This window comes from Lissotriton helveticus, chromosome 11 (genome assembly GCF_964261635.1).
Source record: "Lissotriton helveticus chromosome 11, aLisHel1.1, whole genome shotgun sequence".
Classification (NCBI taxonomy): Eukaryota; Metazoa; Chordata; class Amphibia; order Caudata; family Salamandridae; genus Lissotriton; species Lissotriton helveticus.
In genome coordinates, this window is record NC_136072.1 from 68,700,373 (window position 1) to 68,720,936 (window position 20,564).

General features: G+C 42.9%; 1 protein-coding gene across 21 annotated transcripts in view; it reads left to right on the forward strand.

The window, feature by feature from the left end:
• EIF4G1 (eukaryotic translation initiation factor 4 gamma 1) overlaps positions 1-20,564 on the forward strand; it is a 980,016-nt gene that overhangs the window by 229,832 nt on the left and 729,620 nt on the right. For 13 of the 21 annotated variants that reach the window (XM_078666154.1, XM_078666151.1, XM_078666155.1 and 10 more), the window contains one exon: positions 14,882-15,052. The exons of 2 other annotated variants lie outside the window; for them this stretch is intronic. In XM_078666154.1, the coding sequence (XP_078522280.1) occupies positions 14,882-15,052 (171 nt within the window). Of the gene's footprint in view, positions 1-8,457; positions 8,479-14,881; positions 15,053-20,564 lie in introns of all 21 variants that reach the window. 6 more of the 21 variants (XM_078666147.1, XM_078666150.1, XM_078666158.1 and 3 more) reach the window with 1 other exon arrangement.

A 20,564-nucleotide genomic window follows, 5' to 3' on the forward strand; every position in this document is an offset into this window, starting at 1 on the left:
TTATCTAGGCAAACCTAATTGGTATGATCATGGCCCTATACTATAAACCAACCGTAACGGTAAGAGCAGGGGGCATCATCCTCCCCTCCGCCCCTTAGACCTAAAACAGGGCACAAGACCCGGCTGCCCACTCTCATCCTTATTTCTATTAGCAATAGATCCTTTTCTTTGCCATTTTAAGAGATAAAGACATTACAGGTATAAAATTCTGAGACACCACAGTCAAAATTAGTGCCTACGCAGATCTAATCTCTGAAAATGCTGGCAAAACTATCCCAGCCTTAATGTCCACTCTGGATACCCGCTTAACAAAGACAAAATTGAGGTAAAGCTTTTTAACAACTTTGTGAACAAACTAATCCTAGGGAACACTGGCCTAGCATGGCAAACAGGGTGTATTAAATACTTAGGAATAGTTTGCAAAGTACCTAATCACCACCCTGCAGACTAACAAAAGTAGTCTTATAAAAAAAAAATCAACTCTTCTAGATGGTGGGTCTCCAAGTTTTTCTCCTGTTTTCTCCTGGTGGGAGAGAGTAGAAACCTTAAAAATGATGATCACTCCAGTGATCAATTATCTAATCAGCATGCTCCCCTTAACCCTTTCTAATGACTTCCTTAACAAAATGTATAATATTTTTAACTCTTCCCTTTCACAAGGGAAAAAGCCAAGAATATCACTTAAAAAAACTTCAACTATCCAAAGAGAATGGTGGTTTAGGACTTCCTAACTTCAGGAATTACCAACCAGCATATCTCTGTAAACAGGGACTCTTGCGGTTCAATGATTTGGATTATTTGCCAATATATATGAATGTAGAGAAATCGCTTCTAAATAACATCCCAATTTCTGCAGTCTTAACAATGACCATCGATTGCCTACCATACACTAAATATATCATCCAAAACCCGAAATGTGCGCTCCTGCGGCTAGACCACCTTTCGCAGGTAAAAATCCAAAAGTCCATCCTGACCTCTCTATGGTTCAGTCCCACTCTGAAAATGGATAGACAAATGACATACTGTCAAAAATGGTCGACTTGTGGTATTAATTTAGTCCAAGACCTCTGAGGACAAAGACCCCCACAACCTTTGTCTGCAAACACGTTTTAGTTTAGATCCACCAGACTTTTTAACCTCTTGCATGCTAATGACAAGGTGACCTCGTCATGAGGCACACTGGAGCTGTGCTCATGACCAGGTCAACTCGTCATGTATAATGGTATTCTAAGAATGTTAGCGCAGGACGTGAAAAGCCTTAGCAGCCAAGTGGTTAAAGTTTTTTAAATTAAAAGCTAACCTAACAAAACTCTAATTACTCCCCTTGCATCCATCCATTCTCGTGTTGAGGGGGCTGCTCTTAAAATCTGGGCACATAGTTTCTAAAATATATAAATTACTCCCCAAGACCATCACTCTCCCGCAATAAACGGACATGGAAATCAGAACCTAACTCCAAAAATATCATTTGACTGGAAAAGTATACACAATACCCCTCTCAATCAAGACATCAACGTCACTTCCACTAACAAAATAAATGATCATTAATAGAGCCTACTGGACGTCATCCAGAATTTTTAATCTCAACCTATCACAGAGCCCGACTTGCTGGAATTGCCAACTTCAGGAAGGCGATTTGAGCCATATGCTTTTCCATTGCCCTGTTATACAAAACTACTGGGACAAAATCTTTGACTGTATAGAAAACCCTTTCAATATTGACCCTCTAGAGGATTCTCCTGTATCCTTCTAGATTATCTAGATCCTCAACTACAAAACAAGGGTGACTGTCTTAGTTTACATGCAAGTGTAAGCTTTAAGTCTAATTCTTAATAACTGGAAAAAAACAGTCCCCTTTAGGATGTGGCAAGAATGGCTCTCCTTTCTTAGAGGGCCGGATAATCTATCTCTACAACTATCGCCTTTGAGGTCACCAAATAAAAAGATGCGGGACACCCTGGGCGCAACTTTTCAATTGCGACCCACCCTGATTAACTGTATATCCATGCTCCACTCCTGGGGTTAGGTTAGTCCTAATGTTAACTGGTAGTCCATTTCCTTGAAGGATCAGACTTATATACTCAAATTAATGCTGACAATTTTTCTTCCATCATATGGTACATTTCTACCATAGTTTAAATTTTCTTTTCTATCCCTTTAATCATTTATGGAGGATGACATTCTTTTACCTGAATCAGATGTACACTCCTAACTATTGAATATTATGTAACAAGATGCCTTAAAGACAGCCATAGATACAACACACATATTCAAGGTACTTAGACTTCAATGTAATGATCTCAAAGGGTGTAAAGATACATTAACAGGACCATAGGCACAAGATATGTTAATAAATCAAGGTATCATTCGATGGATGTCTTCCATGTATGTACTAAAATGCCTTTAATGTCATTGTGTCTATTACCTTATGTGTGCTATGTAGTACACAACAAGACACATTAATCATAAACATAGTCATAACTTATGTGATCAATGTATCAAGGTATGAGTCGACTTGATGTTTCAATATGTATCAGGATGATGTCCAAGCCATGATGTCCAACAGCTCTTTGCCGACTACGACCGGAGTCTTAAGTATACCATCTCACGTGCTTCCGAATCCCTTTACTTTAATCTTAAACATCCCATCAGAAGCAGGTCTTTGACCTGAAATAGGTTTACTTTCCTTCTGTTGTGATTTTATACTTTGTTTTACTTTGTCTACTTTGCTGATTATTTTCTGGAAATCTTAATAAAAATTATTTGAAATTAAAAAATTCTCCATTTTCCAGGAACATGCCAAGGATTACATATTTACCAAAACCTCCCCTTCTATGCGGAGCGCCGGGACACCCCCTCGGGGGTAGCTGCGCGCTCTACAAACTCCATAAAATAAATAAAAATAAATATGTACTATTGTTTTAACTGCACACCAACCAGTATAATAGTGTAGTTCCCTTAACTGCCTTTTTCTAATGAATACCTTGTTTTAGGAATATCACATTTGTCATGCCAACTGCCCAACAATAAGCATGCACATACTTAACACCTAGCATGTAAAGGCCCTAAGCAAGGCTTTGTGGATGTGATTTTTAAACTGCGTAAGTACAAATTTACTTGCTGTTCTAGGTAGATATGCGCTTTGTTGGTTTAAAGCGAAAACCTATACAGCATGTTTGTTCAATGGTGCAGAGTCCCCTTGCAATTCCAAACAAGAATGACTTTCTGTATTAAGCCAGTCTGCATTCATTCCACCTTGGTGTCGAAGACTGGAAGCGTTTTGGAACTTCAAAAGCTTACTGAGTCCCCTTTTTAGTCTCTTGGACTTGTAGTGCTAGGGCGGATCAGGCCAGTTGCAAGTGATCATTGTAATTTTTGGTTTTCATGCCTTAGGTGCCAGAACTAGCTACCATAATCTGTGACAATCAGTTTCACAGTAAGAAGGGGATGCCTGGATTTCACTTGCAGTGGGAGCTTTCTCCTGCCCTCCTGGAAGCTCTTCCAAAACCCAACTAACTGGTAGACAGGGTTTTGTAATGGGAATACTTTAGGGTGGGCAATTCTTTCTAAGACCGCTTTCCTGAAGGATAACCACCATCGTATACAGAGTGCACAAAAGTTCCACATAACAAACCCAATTCGCTGTGCCAGAAAACTTATATCAAGCATCGGGCCTGATAGAAAAGCTAATTTTACAGTTGTAAATGCGGTTTGCGACTGCAAAATAGTTTTTTTTTACTGTGTACTAATCCTATTTTAAGAGCTGATAACCTTGTACTGACTTTTAGAATGGGATAGTGAATTGAAACCAATATGCAGTTTGGAAGGAGCATGCCTTTGGCATCGCTTGTAAATTCCAGATCGGTATGTGATGTATCCGTTTTTGTGGCTGTGATCTGATATTCAAACATTGAAAAATTTGTTTTGAGTTGGGCTGGTAATGGAGTCACAAAGTGGAATGGGTCCCCAGGGAATCTTCTCACATTTGTGAATTAAATTTTGTTGTGGAATAGATACTGCCAACTCCTAAAACAAACTTTTTCAATGAGCACACTATTTTAATAAAAAAAAACAAAAACAGATCCTGATTTCCTTTAATGATAATGGACTGCATTCATCAAAAGAAATTGACTTCATTTTCATTCAATTACAGACATGGTGGTTTGCCGGTGCAGGCAACTATCCCTGTAATGGCATTCAAAGTCTGTTAGTTTGCGACCCTTTTCATTAAAATTAATGAAATGGGTTCAATTGCTATCCACTTTGAATTAACATTTTTGGAACTGACCTATTAGTACCTGGGTTGATTTGCAAAACTCCGCATTGGTTGCAAAAGTACGGTTCTCAATTTGTGCAAGTATTTTGTACATCAGGACGTTAGTGACCATACATGATTAAGGCAAGGGTTGTAACTTAGAGGAAAATGGACTACTCTTTTGCTAGGAAAAGCTAGTATCTCTTCCCCCGGTATACAGGAAAAAAGGCCAGTGCCTGGGGCTATGAATTTTTTGCCCCAACCACCACTACATAGACTGGGGCTGAGACGCAGTATGCACTCTGCTCCAGTCTGCAAACACCGGGTTTGTTCCCGGCTAGGTAGAGCAGTAATCTTATGGTGAACAGCAGAAAGCTAGCAGACCACCAGTAGACCAGCATGATGAGTTTATTGTATGAAAACAGAAGCACTAGTCTGGCATATTCGAAGAGGGCAGATGGGCCCAGCTTTTCTGAACTGTGCAGTGATCTTGTCCCAAACACTTTCTCAGTGATAGTGTATGCTCTCTTAGGAAGCATGAGTATCTTGGAGGGAAAGGTGATTATGTACCAAACGTGGATATTTGGTGCACCAGAACATATGTTGCAAAACAAAGTTCCCGTACCACTGGGCCACCTCCTGCAAACTGTCGACAGACTGGTATCCACTAACTTCAATTCTGAACTTGCTGAAGTCTTTGCTGATTTTTAATTTGCTGTCTCTAAAAAAAAAAATCAACAAAACAAATCACTGAATTCTGCCATTGAATAGCCACTGACCGTTCTGTTTAGGTCTGGATGAGATTTAAGGAGATTACTTTTGGAACAGTTTGGCTCAAATGTATAGAAAGGTATTCATGATTGCTGGCTCCGTTAGGCTCCCCTGGCTCAAGTGAGCAGGAAGATGGTTGCATTGCCAGACATCTGGTGGCGAGGTGGATACTCACAGGACTGATGCTAGTGTGTCCCCAAACATTCAGGATTAGAAATTCCTGGGGCTGCCCCTCATGAATCCAGAAATGAAGTTCTGTTGGTGGGTTCTTCTTCCTCTTCATGGTACAGGGGTAGTATTGTTAATCAACATGTCCTAAATGTTCACTATGTAACTTCCTATCCTTATATATAGCAATGCCAAAGTGATCTTTCACACCAACTTTAAAAATAGTATATTAGTGTTGATGATCCTTTAATGTAATTCCTTCATGTTGTACTCTTAGTGGAAATTGGCTATTCTGCATTTTTTCTTTTGCCAAGTCCAGCTGTGAAATGAATACTTGAAAGTATTGATTGGCAATCATTGAGAGCATGTCGAAATAACCTACCAGATCTTCTGTATCCTAACCTCATCATTGAGAAACTTCATAACTTGTGCACTTTTCTTCATAGCTAGCGGCTTCATTCTAACATAAATGTGATGCTTTACCTGAAAGAATATCCCTGGGCCAATTAAATCTTGTTGTGCCTCCGAAAACGTGTTTTTATGCCACTGATTGCTTTCATGATGGCCATTTTTGTAACATGGTAATCTTCGAATATATTGTTTTGGAGAGATCAAAGCTGCCAGCGAAATTATATATATTTTTTCCCTTTAGCTAGTAAGCTGCGATTGCCTTTTGCTGTTAATCTGAGACTGCAAGATGTTTGTTCTCCCTCACAAAGTAAAGTTTGGGGTGGTGAGGAGCAGAATAGGTGGGCAAGGGCAGGGTGGATGGGATGGCTAGAGGATTGCTAATACCACCGGAGAAACAGCACATCAGCTACTGAGTGTGCTGTGATCATTGCCGATCTGTTGTCGATAAGGCTTGCTTTGTGCTAGTCTGCATGCTGAGACGTTTGGCTTTGCAGTATGCTGCAGCTCAATATCCTGAGAAAAGCTCAATGCTCTATATTGCTCTTCTGGGTCCCCTGCATTCTGAGGTTTGGAAGCATGTTCAAATGGTTACAAAGGTCTGCTGCAGATCAACTTCATTTTGATTACTCTAGTGAGGGTTACAAGGGTGCTTGAAGCCTTGACCCCTCTACCAGTTAATTCCTTTGCAGATACATAATGCTTAGGATGACATGGAACAGTAAGGCGTGGTTAGAATAACTTTTTTTTACCAACATTTACCTACACCATTTGTTTGGCAAAAGCCTTAAGCTGCTGTGGAGTTCTGGGTGCTCCTTAGGAATCTGGTATCCTTGGCCAGTGTCAGTTTTCTGTGTTTTCGATTGCGAGACCTTGTCAGTTACAAGCAAAGTTTATTAATGTTTTGTATTGGCCAGTGGACCAAATGGAAAACCATTCTAAGAGCTCTTTGTACATCTTTATGACAGTTACTATTATGCCATTTTCTTTTGTTGTACCTTCAAATAATGTCCATGTATAGAAGCCTGGAGTAATTAGAAGATAGTCTAATTTTCCAAGAATATGGCGCATATAGATTGATTAACCTTGAGACCTAGAGTAATATACTAGCCAAAATGTCAACAAAGTTCGGTCTTCGGATCCAGTTACTGCAAACAAGCCTGCACTCCATTCTCTAACTTGTGGCAGAAACTGATATGCCCTGTGCCAAAATAGCTCCCACTCTCGCATACTGATACCAGTCTGACAAGATCTTACTAAGACAGATGCGCAAAAACATTTGAGTAGGTGTTCTAGGATTAGGTGTCCTGTGGAGTACCAAGCCTCCACAGGCAGCCATCATTTTGGATATTTTACCCGAAGCTAAAGCCCTAGATACTCCCTCTATCATAGTGTGCACAACAGGAGGAAATAGACGAGAGGAAAACCATACTCACCAAAAATGTATGTTTGCTTCGCAGCCTTTAGAAAAATCTTTTAGAAATTGGACCTCTATAAATTGTTTTCCGCACAAATGGAATATTGGCAGCTCCCTGATCATTACAGCTTAGTGGCATTGTAATCGGCCATCATTTCAACAGAGTTCTCAAGTTTGAAATGTGAAGTTGCCAAGAACAAATTACATAGAGGCGTTGTAATTCCAGAACTGTAGTTCGTGCACAACGCCCTTGATGTGCCACTGTATGTTCCTCTGTTAATCTCAGAGGTGAAATATTCATCTGAACTGAAAGGTGACTTGTTGGACTGTTATTTATGTTGGCATCTGCCCATAAGTGGCCACTGGCCACTGTTTTACAGTTATGAACTCAAACTTTTAATCTTGCCCAACTTGAATGCTGCCAGTTGCTAATGTAAAATCTGTTAGGGGCCCTCATTTATAGGTAGGTCTTGTTTTATCATCCAGCTTCTGTGTTGCTCAAGTACATTATATTGTTGGCTTGCTTTTATCTGGCATTGCATTCCATTTCCATTCAGGTAGTTTGCTCTGATTGGTGTGACTACTTTGCATCCCAAGTTCACATTGGCTCTTTTTGTGCCTACTTGTTCCCCATGATCACATAAGATCCTTGCTCTGCATGTATAGTGATCGGCCCCTACTTGCTGTACCTCCGATATGCATCCTATGTCTGTATAGATTGTCATGTTGGCAGTGCCTCTGGTTTGACTTCAGGTTCGCTCATTTGATCCATGCCTGCCTTTTCCCCATGTTAACAAATGATCTTTGCACGTAGGGCTTGTCCTTTCCGGCCCATGGTCTGTGGCTCATTGCTGGGTCTTAGAAGCACTCTGATTGGCTCCTTGTCACCCCCCCAAGGGTCTCCTTGATAATTTGTCTTTCTCTTAAATCCTATGCCTAAACAAAGATTTCCCATTTGCATTACTCTGCCTTTCATTTCAGGATTTGTTGGCACATGGTTGCCCCTAATTGTGGCTCTGGATTTAAACTCGGGCAGTGCTTTCTGCTTGTACCTCTCCTTTGCTCCCCAGGTCCATTGAGTGTTAAATCCTTGTCCTAGCTTGACTCAATTACACCCTACTAAGTGTCTTTTTTCTGCTGTGCTGTCTGCTTTTTACTGCTTTTCCCCAAGGTATCTGATCTTGTGTGCCAGATTATGTTCGCTTTACCAGTTTACTTCTCTTGTGATGCACCTTTTTTGCAACATGTGTGCACATGGGATGTGCAAACTATATTTGCTGTGCTTACAATTCGCTCACCATGTCCGCAAAGCCTCCCACCCCTGTATGCTCTTGTAGCCTTCTCATTGTGTTTGGTTGTGGAATTCTTTTTTCAACGCTTCTCTTTTCTCCCCTTCTCCTTCTATTCCCCTTGTGTGTCTGTCTGCTGCTGCTAACAGGGAGGATTTCGCTCCATACAGGTAATGCTTTTATTATCTGCTTTCATCCTTTGTCATTCCCACTAAACTCCATGCATGAAACCCTGTCAGTTGCTGCGGCGTAGACTAGTTTGAACTGATGTCTTTTGATATTTATTTGCCCCAGTTGCCTTCTGCAATAGACTGACCGACCTCATTCAACAAGACCTGCTTTGATATCTTTTCATCTAGATCTCTGAAGTATGCTGGTCTCTTCAGTGAGATGACCTCCGTTTCCTGCTGCTGACTGATATCCATTTCACCATTGACTTCAGCCATCTATCTCCACCTTAGGCTGAATGTCCTGTCCCTACCCAGCCTAATGCGCCATTGATATTCTCTCCCTCCTTACGCCTCAGTTATGGGACTTAGTCTTTCAGTTATGGGGCTCAGTCTTTCAGCTATGGGGCTCAGTCTTTCAGCTATGGGGCTCAGTCTTTCAGCTATGGGGCTCAGTCTTTCAGCTATGGGGCTCAGTCTTTCAGCTATGGGGCTCAGTCTTTCAGCTATGGGGCTCAGTTCTTTTTTTGTGCCTTTGAATTAGGTTGATCAGACCTGCCCCACGGTGTCCTTAGTTTGGTGGGCTGACTTCTCTGGATTTAGCTTAACTGTGAATGTCTGCCATTTGCAGATGTGCCTTTTGCTGTGCAACATTTGGCCATTCTACCTGTTCCTTTTGAATGCTTTAGTCTGTTGGGGTTACTTTTTTGTATCTGCAGTAGTTAACAAATCTGAAGTCTTGTGATCTAAAATACCAGGGGTTGTGCCAAATGGGCAAACTTGCAAACCGTGGATTCTCTTATCCGTGCAAGGTAGATCATTTCCAGGCTGGACTCAATCATGGGTGATATGAACAATGTTTGTATACATGTGCATGCACTGCCAACAAAGGGAGGCCATAACGGTTGAACTAAAAGCTAAGAATGGTTGATGCTAGATCAAACGCCACACATTGTAATCTTTATATTTAGGTAATACATTAATCATATTTACCATCTGTGTATGTACACACACACGTGTGTGTGTGTGTGTATATATATGTATGTATATATGTGTGTATATATATATATATATATATATATATATATATATATATATATATATATCACACATACACACACAGGTCTGTGGTTCAGCAATGTAAAAAAAATGAAAAAATAGGAATACAACTTGCAGTAATTGGCAAACTCTGCATTCACGTGGTAAAATGCAGAGTTTGCCAATTACTGCACGTTGTATTCGTATTCTTTTTTTTTTTTTAACATTGCTGAACCACAGACCTCTTCATCGGGATGTGATTATGTAAAATACAGAACTGCACTTAAACTCTCCAACTACGCCCTATGAAGAGATTGAGGCGCAAGAAACAGATGCCCCCCCCCCCCCCCCCCATTACATGATACTTGGCAGCAATCCTAAACACCTGCATTTCTGCTCCTCCAGCTTCTGGCGCAGATCTGCTATATTTGTCGCATGGGATCCAGGCGACCTGCCTCACTCTTGGAGTGGAGGATATTGGGGAAGTTAAATACTGGGGACAGGTAACCACATATAGGGCACAACCACAGCAGGCAGGCATGAATACTCTGAATAAAGCTGTGGAAACTCGTTCATGCATTAGAACCTCAGACCAACCAATATCAGGAACTCAAAATAATACTTCTGCAAGTCCTTCGTTCAAACAGTCCTAACTAACCTGTCTTGTGTTAAACTGCGGTATATCGCCTGTTTCCTGCTGCGAGTGGTCCTTAATGCTGGTCATAGATTAATGTATTACCACCAGCTGCTGTAATGTGGGACAATAGGCCTTTTTGGGTGGGAGGATGCCGGTTTCTCTTTTGTGCAAAACTCACTCCCTTTACCATCTGTGGTTTTCAAAAATCTTTGAATGTAACCCCTTTAAACCATCTCCCAACCTAATTCACATCTTCATATTTTCAGATATTAATCATAATCTTCTGCTCCATGGGCTATATAATTTATTTAAGAACAAGTGCAGGTCATAAATACTTCAAGTTCCTTAAACAGCAAGGATTATCTGGTCCACGTGACCGGAACCACTTGTCTTAGTAAACATATTTCCTTTGGTTATTCTGGTGCACATTCTAGAAGCCTTCCATCTTGAGTACTGCTACAATTTGTAGGGTTCCTAGATGCCTACTTCAGTATTCACACAACCACCTCAGACTTGCTGTATAAGGTTATCTGAAGAATATCTTAGTATCCAAATTGAACTCAACCGTTTGCATATAGCAGCTCCCATACTGCTGCTGATCCAATCCATTTCTTCAGTTAGTCTTGCAAGTAGTTTCTGTAGGAAGCTTGCTTTTTATGTGGTAGTACCAATGTAAGGGCACACCATGCAAAAGTACAGGCGACCCTTATTGGTTTACAGGGCTTAAATTAACAATCCCAAGTGCGCTATTTATGGCAGTGTGCGAGCAGTTTAGGCTTACCAGAGCATAGTGTTAAGCATCTGTTGTACACACTAGTCAATAATTGAAACGCACTCAAGAATTGTTTTTTGACCAATCTAAGAAAATAACACTTTTTAAATATACTTTGACACCAAAATCTTCGGTATCTGGTAACTAACTTAGACATAATAGATTTTTACAGATAAACAGTAGAAAATCACAGCTGTCAGATTTGGGGAATGAGCCTTTAACACGGCAATGTTATCCAATCGGAGGAAAAGATGTACAGTATAGGTATACCTGCAAACTATTGTAGAAGATATCCTGTAGGGTTTAAGGTGCTTAGGGCTCCGGTTCCAAGAAACCACAAGCAGTTTGGGGTCACACTGCGTCCGGCTGGAGAGGTGCTGGTTGTATTGGTAGCCTCGAGCGCTGTGTGGTAAATTTTTAATGGACCTGTCAAAACAAGTCTACAAAGAGGGGACTTGGGGGCAAGTCAGGCAGAACCCAACGTGGAGCTCTGCTCGTAGGGACTTCTAGGCCAAGCGAACCCAGGCAGAAGCTGTGAAATTTGACTATGGGGTTTGGTGCAGAGGTGTTGGCTGGCCACTTAGTGTTGGAGGCTCTCACCGTACTTGGGTTACCTGCAGAAAAGGTAAAAAACACAGCAGAGACACTGTTTTAAGCTGGTCTCGTCTGAAGTCCCTCGAAGTGCAGGTAACCTTTGGGGGGGGGGGGGGGTGTTTGGATTGAACACAAACAAGCTTTAGTGGATGCAAGTGCCCAGTTAGTCAGGGTATTGGTGCCAGGGGGCTCCTGTAAGGTCTAGGGTCTTGAAACTCAGCTGAGACAGGGCTGACCTAGAGCCCTGGGGACCTCCTTCGGCGGGCCTGATGGTCAACAATACGCGGTACCGGGTAGATGCTTTTGGTGCCTGCACGTGCAGGGGGATGGCTCCTCTACCCCATTGGAGATGCTGCCTGGTGGTTGAAGTTGCTCGATAGTCATTCACAGCTTCTGGTCTGGTCAGTGCAGTGGTCTTGGATCCAGCTGCAAGGTGCAGTTTGGTGCCAAGTAGTTGTAAAGTCCTCCGTTCTCACTGTGACTGACTTTTTTTTGTCCTTCCTTTGGTTCCCAGTAGACAAATCTGAGTACCTTGTGATGGGGGCAACCTAAATACTGAATGTAGGGGTGTTAAGTGGAGTTTAAGGTAGTAGTCAATGGGCTACCTACCTCTGGGATAACTACACATCATATACGACCACTTCCTGTGGAGAGTGGGCATAAACCTGGCCCAGAGTTCCTAATTTCACTAAAACAAGAGGGTGAAACCCTTCTTTGAGTGCCCACTTCAGGTGGACCACCTTATGAATGTCCCTAGCCTCATAGTGCAATACACCTACTAAGTAGCTAATTTTCACACTTGCTCTGGTGCCAAATGGGCCCCTGGGCAGGGAGTGGCATTCTCCAGGTCTGAAGGAAGCCGGGGTTGCATATCAAAGGCGGCTGATGCTTTGAAGCTTCTTGCCTTGGTATGCTAATTCACTAGCCATCCTGGTGGAGGAGGTGTGTTCACCTTCCTTTGGAGCAGGCATTCTTCCTGTTCTAAGAGTTGACTCTACCGAGCAGGGGGTCAAACTTGGCCATGGTGGCAGGCTGGTGGAGTCCAGCCAGGCTGCACACTAAATGACTGGTAGGTTTCAGGGGGTACCTCTAAGGTTCCCTTTTGGTACATGTCATAATAAATCCAATACTGGTATCCGTGGATTTATTAAGACTAGGTGTTTGATACCAAACACAATTATTTTCAGTGAAACCACTGTGTAGCTGGGTAACTCGTAATGACCAGTGGCCAGTACATATGCATAAGATGGCTTCCTGAACACTTGCACTGTTGTGGTAATGCAACCAGACATCACCGGGGCACATCTGCTCATGCAGATGTCCTCTCATAAAATATAATGCACCCTGCCTTAGGACTCCAAGGCCTGCTGTAGGGGTGGCCGGGATGACTTGCATATAATATATGCAGTGTACTTTGACATTGCACACAAGTAGTGGGCAATGTTTTCGGAATGGCTTGCACCATTTCACACATCTTGCAATGGCAGCCTGCATGCAGTTTTGTGTGGGTCCCTTTTGGGTGGCACAATGCATGCTGCAGCCCAAAGGGACCCTCTTCCGTGCCCATGCCCTGGGTACCAGAGGTACCATTTATTAGGAACTTACAAAGGTGCTAAAGTCCTTGCCAATTGGGTTACAGTTAGACCTTTACCTGTGTTAAGAGAGCCCGGGGGCTTCTGGTTAGCAGGGTCCCAGTGCACTTTCAGACAAAAAGCATCTGTGCTAGGGCAAAAAGTGGGGTTGACCATGTCAAAAAGGGCATTTTCCTTCAATTTCCGGAGTTAAACAGGTTGGTGACAAAGAATAGTTTTTTCCGTTCACCACATGTTTTGGAGCATGAGCAAATTTAGTCCACGCAGTCTGTCTGGGTTGGCCATTCAAAGTTCTTTGTCTCTTTCCGCACCTGATTCATAAGATTCCAGAAAGTAAACATTTCCAACACTGTTAATGATTCTTATAGTTCCTGTCTGACACATTTTTTTTTTTTTATCATGCTTTCTAACAATTGGAGACTGATTTTTCTCCTTTTCCTGTCACCTTTGAGATTGACAGAATTGCACGCCACTGTTGTGTGCAACCAGGCAACATTATACCACTTAATATTGCTTTTTGTCACTGGAATCTTGGCTGTCATAACCCTTTAGGTTCTTTCATGAGCTGTTCATGACTATAACTAGAAACCTTTTCTTCCTGATGGTCACAACCCCAACCTGCATATTTTCCAGAGAACAGGGGAGTCCTCTGTGCCTATTCTGTTCAACCTATTGTGTAGCTCCTGGAATTATTTCACAACTTTCTTGCCTCATTCAGACCAAGTATTAGTCTGGGCTGTTGCTGGAGAGGTTATGCTCTTTATACTCAATCTTCTGGCAGGGTAGAGGTAACTTTCTAAAAGTGAAGATTCCCAGCTATTTAAAAAAGTGACTTTACAATTAGATTGGGTTTTTAATAAATATGAAGTCTTGTATAGGTCAACAGTTAGATTAAAGTGTATAATCTATAGTATGACTTTTCCTATGTTCCAGGTACAGCCAGACCAGCGACATTGTTTTGGGCAAACATGAGATTTCTAGTATCACACCCGTTCCACTCTTCAATATTATGCACCATACCTTGCAGTCATCAAAGTACGCGTAGGGGTGACATTTAATAATTGAAATCAGGTTTTTGTACCTGTTAAAAGGTTGATTTTGACAGGTCTGTGGCGCAGTCTTCAATATGCTGTTATACTTGAGCCATGTTTTTACTGCCACTGTAGTGAAAGACACAATAGCTCCTGCAGTCCACAACTAGGATTTTTTTCTCTGCCACGGCTGTACTTCTGTACAATTTACTATGGCCTTACAGGAAAGTTAAATGGGCTAATCTGATTTTAAGCCAGTGTCAACACGTTTTAAAAGTCAGAGCACATGCACTTGGTCCACGATAGCAGTGCCCCAGTGTTGAAGATTACCAGCAGGCAAGTCCCTAAAAACTATGGGGTGACCAACAAATAAAGTTGTCACTTTGCATCACCCAGTTTATAGTCCAATTTGGGATATGGTTTCCAACTATTGGCAAAGGTTGACAAAAGATCACACAAGTGACTTGCAGGTTGATTCTAATACTGGTAATTCTAGCAGCACTTCAGTGCCCTTCACGACATGCCCCCCTTTAGGCGTATACTATGCTCCAACAATGCGTGGCAGGAATAATCTGGGAACTGTGCTGGGAGGTTTAGTATGAAGCAAGGGGGTGCTGTGGCCCGTGCTGCAACTGTAGAATTTTATTTAGACAATTCAGAGATGCTAGTACACTAACACAACCTGTGCTCAAGTTTACTGGCTTCATGAATTGCATTGCTTTTTTTCTTTTCTCAACTGTAGCATTTTTATCAGAGCAGAGCCCAGCCTCCAACAAGTGCTTCCAGAGTTCAGAGTACGACTTCTGCCCGGGCAGTGCCCCCGGCTCACGTCTACCAAGCGGGTTCTCAGGTGATGATGATCCCTTCCCAGCTTTCATACCCTGCTTCTCAAGGATACTATATTCAAGGGCAGGTGAGAACGGTGCTGCCATTAAGCCCATCATTGTTTGGTGTCACTTGGTTTTCTTATTTCCATTGTAGTTTTGCTCTCCCCCATCTTGTGCTTTCCTACTCCCTTATTTGTGTCATTGTCCTGTAGTGTTTAATAATCGCTGTATTCTTAGTAGTCCCACAAACCCAGCAGTCTCATGCCTCCGCTGATGGCAGGAATTAGTCCTGAAGATTCAGATGTTTTCGTTGGTACCATCATGATTGAGTGTGTCATTTAAAGAAGCGCTCTTTTTGTTTCTTTAATATCTGTAAAGCATATTTTGGATTAACACTACAAGCTCTTCAACTTTTCTCACGTATATCTGTCCCATTCTAGCGTGCCCTGGGAACGTACAGTTGTTAAAAGGTACTTGTTTAGCTCAGAGTTGCAGATTATGTGTGGATGTAATAGGGGAAAAAAGGTGCAGAACCCTGAAGGGCGTGATTCTAAGGATCTTACTTTAAAGCAGAAGATTGACTAGATTGGAATTAGCTGAACTTCCGCTGCAGTCTTCATGGTTAAGCATGCAGGCGTATAATCCTCCTAGAGAAACTATTGGAATCAAATTATATTTGAACCAAGTGTTTTTTTTACCAGCATTTTAACAAACCTGTTGGATGTCATGAGATGATAGCAGTGCTAGAGGTAACTAGCTGACCCTTTTTTTGTTGCATTGTCTTCCCATGCTCATAAAGACCGAAGATCCAAAGTTACTTTATTTAGATGTTATTGAGCACTCTGCAACGTTGTCTTCTTTAATAGGAAATGTGGGGTAGAGTGGACATAGTATATGGGCATTCAGAATGCATAGTTGACAGGTAAATTAACTTGTTTTCTACACGCTAGCTGCAGGGATTGTTTACAGAGTTCTAAAGTGACTTTTATGGGGTCAAGGGAACAGGTGCTGGCCAATTTGTTTTCTCTGCACAAGATTGGAGGAACTGTATCCTTAAATATTTGTAAGATTCCTGCTTTGTAAAGTATGATTCTTAATGTATTGTAGGGAAAGTCAATAGGTGGCTTGTTGCTTAGTGAGCAATTTAAATTGGCACTTTAGGACATGTTACATAAACATTCACTTGTTTTTGCTGATTGTATTAGGTAATTTCTGAGGGCATCAATTCTTAAAAAAAAAAAAAATAATTCACCTCTTCCAGTAAAACCAAAAATGGATAGCTTGTTTTTACAGCATGAATTCTATTCTGGATTCACATGCTGTGCATTATTCCATCATCTAGTGGTTGGGTCCAGAATGCTTTTAGTCCCGTTTTTTTTTTATGCTGGGAGTCTTTGGCAGTTTGGTGCTGTGTCTGTTCTCCTGTGACTTCAGACGTGTGCCCCAGAACTCTGTGCGTGGTCGTAATCTTCAGATTCTTTTTTCCGTTGTTGGGTCTAAAAGTATAAAGCAAAGCTCTGCAGACACTGAAGAAAAGGACTGAGTTTGATGAATCGTCAGACTGGGAGAGAGTGAATATCCACCATAAAGAGACCTCTGTGGAAGAGAAAAGACAAAGCACCGATCAACACTGACCACCACGGAGATTAATGTAGAAGGGTAACCATGCGGTTAGGGAAAGCGCAGACCAGACAACACTCGTCAAGGGAAATGGAGAACACTTCCTTTAAGGTTCTGGCCCATCTGGTACCACAAATTTGCCTAGGACAACAATCGTGTGTACCCTCTGCTTATCTAGGGATCATAACACCGAAGGCTGTGAGGTGTCCGCCCAGTTCCATGCAAAGTCACTGAGGACTAGAGCCAAGGAGAGAGGCACACTACACCCCATGCAGGTGTGGAAGAAGTGCCTATTCCTAAGAGCTTGGGCTGTTCAGCGAAGACGACAAACGGGGCACTGAAACGGCACTATTTGAAGGGTCAGACCCCAAGCGAGCGGTCGTCAAGATGGTACATGGACCCTTAAAGAAACTTCTACGGGAGACCCCCAAAAAAGATCTCTGGTACCGATGTAGCGTGCAGGTGGGAGCTAACCAAACGTTTGCAGACTCAAAGTGCCGAAAGACTACCTCCGTGCCAAAAGATTCGATGGAAGGGAAGTCTAAATACAAAGATGTGCGCAGTGTCTGGCGAGAAAGGGCAAAGGAACACAGACCTTGAAGCTCTGGCTCCTAAGAAACGAACACAGAAAGCGATTGACCCCCGGTGAGAAAGGCGCTGTGGGCCCCAATTGTGGCGCTTCTGCAAGAGAAAAGACTTCGAGGCATCCCTTCAGGTATTTCAAAGCCCTCGGGAGAACTTAGTCAGGAGGAATCAGGAGGTCGAACTCGCTGACAGCACCCAAGCTGCAAGAACAGGAAATCTTGGAGGACGTAGTAATTCCTAGCGATGAACGCGTCAACAAGTGGCAAGACATCGAAATAAAATTGACTGCAGAGGGAAGACTCCTACCCTTCAAGACCATCCCCTCCAGATGAGATCGCCATGTACAACTCTGTGGTAATGAGGGCAGAAGACTCGTATGGAGTACACTCTGACAAAAGGCCACAGACATGCTTTCTCCTTCATTCTTATAGCCTCACATATCTGGAGCCAATATGCAACCTACTATCATTGACCAGGAGTGGAGGCCTGCAGCCTTCAAAGCCATGACTCCGTTATTGGAGGAATGTATAAACACCTTCAGAGGCCAACTGTATCTTGGAGGGAATGCTGCTGCAGTCTCTGATCCTTGCCACAGCAAGGAAGAGACAAATTACCCACCCACACAGGCCCTCAACCCGAGGAAGAGGGCAAAAGGCCAGAGAAGGTGGGATGCAAAATGGAGAGAGGAGCAGTAACCTAGTAGAGGATTGCAAACTCCAAATGAAACCGGTATGCCCATCACTGGGAAGAAATGGGTGAGCTCATTACCACCTCTCAAAGCAATTCCAGAAGTGGGCAGCTAGTCGAAGGCAAGACCATCGCCAACAAATGTCTGAAATCCACCCTTGATGCTGCAGACACAGCTAGTAGGCAGATGATCACAGGCACAACACTGATTAAACACCCTGACTATGGGTGTCAGAGCTCAAAAGCGAAATGCAGGCAAGCATCTTTAACACTCTCTTCATTGGAGAACTGTTCAATGCAGCAGTGGATTAAGCACCAACAGTTGAAAAAAGACTTTCCTCTAGGATTGGGGGAGGGTCACAATCAAATTGACACTTAACACTGTCCAACACAGTTATTGCATAGAACTAGTAAAGACCCCTCCAGGAGTCAAACCAAAAAAAGCACACTCGAAAGAGGATAGACGCTACCTAGAACGCGAGGTGCAGTACCTTTTGTAAAAAAAAAAGGGTGACGGAATGCAAAGAAGCTACTCGTCATCCCAAAGCCAGATAAATTGCTTGACCAATTCAAGAACTCCATTTTTTAAACAATCCTATATATGCAAAAATTCTAAATGTGCATGCTACGAGATGTATTGCTGCGTAATTAAGACTAAATGGCAACCATATGCTTAAAGGATGTCTACTTGCACATCCAGTCAACCTCCAGCACAAGAAATACTTATGGTTCGTTGTCAAGCAAAACCATTACTGATTTAAAGTGCTCCCTTTCTGAATCAAGTCTGCACCAAGTGTATTCACAAAATGCCTGGCTACTGTGTCTACTTACTGAAGTAGATCCGCATATACCAATGCAAGAATAACATCAGGACTGTCATGGACTCCCTCCACAGACTAGGTTTCACAATCATCCTGGAGAAATCTACAAAGCTAGAAAGGGAAAGGGCCTTAACAGGACAAGAATCGGCATGGTGGAGGCTAAAGCATTCACAGACCAAGCTTCCCACTACTGCAAGGGGTAGTCTCAGTGAGGACTGTGTGGAAATTGATGGCCTTCTGCATTCTTACACTGAGTCAAAGACTTATCATGCACCCCCCCCCCCCCCCCCCGAGTGCTTCCAGGAACAATGGTCAAAGACAACTGACTTGAGAGGATCTAGCAGGTTTCACATTGTGAAAGAGGAGTTGAAATGGTGGAACAAGAGCAACATAACTGTGGGCAGACCCTTCACACAGTCTGCTCCAACTGTGACAATCACGATCACCATTGACGAACCCACACAGACTGGGGAACACATGGGGAGGTGAGAATCTGAGGACTATGGAGAGCGGATGAAACAATCAAACACATAAATGTCCTGGAGCTAAAGGCAGTCTTTCTAGCTCTAAAGGCCTTTCAGACACAGGTTAAGTCTGTGCAAATACCAAGAGTCAGTTCAACAACTGCTCTGTCTTAAGTACGGTGGAACATTCACACGTGCTGTCCAAACTAGCCAAAGAAATATGTGCATGGGCATTCCGTGAAGAATAATCTTAAACCTGCCAGGAGTACAAAACCGAGGCAGTCAAACTCTGCAAACAAGTATGTGTATCACACGAATGGGAACTAAACGGACAGTTGCTCCGAGAGCTGGTGCACCCCAGAGATTGAACGTTTGGCAACACCAGAAAACGCAAAATGGCAAGACTTCTCATCCAGACACCTACGCCGCTGCTCCAAGAGAATGCCCTGTTGATAGACTGGCCAGGGAGATTTGCACACAATTTTCCACCATTTCCCCGCATAGCCCTAGTCATAAGGAAGCGCAAACAGTCGCCCATGACAGTAATCCTCATCGTCCCACAGTGTTTAAGACCAATGTAGTTCTTAAAACTGGTGAAGATGGCACAGGGGAATATAAAGGTGGCGATAAGACTCAACCTTCTCTCCATGCATAGGGGGTATATTCAATAACCCGGAAGTAAGCACCTGAGTCTGGCTCCAGAGGGTATAGTTAGGCCACCTGCACCCTTCAATATGGTCCTTGGACATCCTATAAGAGGCAAGAAGGTGCTATTCAGCTTAATGGAAGAGATAGTTCCTTATTCCTGCACCAAGGATGTCACTGCAGAATGTAGGACACCACAGTAGTCAGATACCTCACTCGAGCTAGACGACAACCTAACATATGCCTTGCTAAAGGTACACTTAACAGCCATAGTAGCATACACAAGATGACACTTAGAAAGAAGCCTCTTCAAGGCACTAGTAATTAAAAGGTTTCTAGAGGGCCAAAGAGACCAATCTGATAGACTTGCCAGCCATAGATTCCTTACCCTTGAATTTCCCCAGGCATCAGACTGGATCCAGAAGATTTGTTGAGCAGTACTCCTGCACGTGTCGGTTGGCTGCGCCTGGTGTCATCCTCTCCAGAAGGGACGTCTGTGTCACTTATAGGCGCCACATTGGTGCGCTGATGTAGGTTCTCTTCGTGCCAGCCAGTGCTGGAGAAGAAGAGATACCCCAGTCAGTTTGTGACATTTTGTCTAACTTGTTTGACGTGTCTTTCCTCCTGGTGTGTCGAGGATGTTGAGAGATCTGGTTTCAAACCCTGTGGCGCCTGTCCCCACGGCGTGTCTGAGATGGATCTGCACCTCGTTGGAATGTGGTGTCTGGAGGGAGACTATACCCCAATTTGTGCTTTGATTGCCAGGCCATGGCGCC